Here is a 918-nt window from a genome sequence, read left to right as displayed (position 1 = left end):
GGGTTAAAACTGGAATAAAACCAGATTAGATCCCGGATAAAACTGGATTAAAACTGAAATAAAACCAGATTAGATCCGGAATAAAACTGGATTAAAATCGGGTTAAAACTGGAATAAAACCAGATTAGATCCCGGATAAAACTGGATTAAAACAGGAATAAACCCAGATTAGATCCAGGATAAAACTGGATTAAAACTGGAATAAAACCAGATTAGATCCGGAATAAAACTGGATTAAAACCGGGTTAAAACTGGAATAAAACCGGATTAGATCCAGGATAAAACTGGATTAAAACCTGAATAAAAACAGATTAGATCCGGAATAAAACTGGATTAAATCCTGGATAAACCCGGATTAAATCCACAATAAACCCGGATTAAATCCAGAATAAAACCTGATTAAATCCAGAATAAAACTGTATTAAAACTGGAATAAAAACGGATTAAAACTGGAATAAAACCAGATTAAATCCAGAATAAAACTGGAATGAAACCGGATTAGACCCTCTCCCGCTGCTGCCTTGTTGCTCTTTATTCCCGATCCGCTCATCCCATCCGTCCGGCTGGCGCTTGGCACCATCCCACATCCCCCTAACCTCGTCACCCCCCGGCTGTTTCGGGAAGGGGAGTGGGGGGCGCGATTGGCGCTCAGTGGGATGCTCTCAGCTCCCGATCCACGGCCTGGAGGAAGCGGTCGTTGAGGAAGAGCATCCGGCCGTGGGGCAGGAGCCGGCGGAGAAGGATGTCGGGGGTGTCCGGGCGGAGCAGGACGTCGGCGCCCGAGCCCAGGAGGCGCAGGGAAGCCAGGAGACGGGGGGCCAAGCGGCGGAGCGTGATTTCGGCCAACGAGAGGTTCTCCGGGGGGTCGCAAACCAAGGCCAAGGCCAGGGCCGACACCGAGATCCAGGCTACCCTCAC

At 48.7% G+C, this 918-nt stretch overlaps 1 protein-coding gene across 1 annotated transcript; it reads right to left on the bottom strand.

Annotated features, from left to right (window-relative positions):
- Positions 1–648: 648 nt before the first annotated feature.
- Positions 649–906, bottom strand: AP5S1 (adaptor-related protein complex 5, sigma 1 subunit; the record flags this gene model as incomplete). The annotated part of the gene is made up of 1 exon (XM_010153865.1): positions 649–906. A coding segment is annotated over one exon (258 nt), but the record flags the coding sequence as incomplete, so codon positions are not given.
- Positions 907–918: the final 12 nt, after the last annotated feature.

Source organism: Eurypyga helias, unplaced genomic scaffold, assembly GCF_000690775.1.
Source record: "Eurypyga helias isolate BGI_N326 unplaced genomic scaffold, ASM69077v1 scaffold4116, whole genome shotgun sequence".
Taxonomy (NCBI): domain Eukaryota; kingdom Metazoa; phylum Chordata; class Aves; order Eurypygiformes; family Eurypygidae; genus Eurypyga; species Eurypyga helias.
This window is presented reverse-complemented; position numbering and strand designations above follow the sequence as displayed.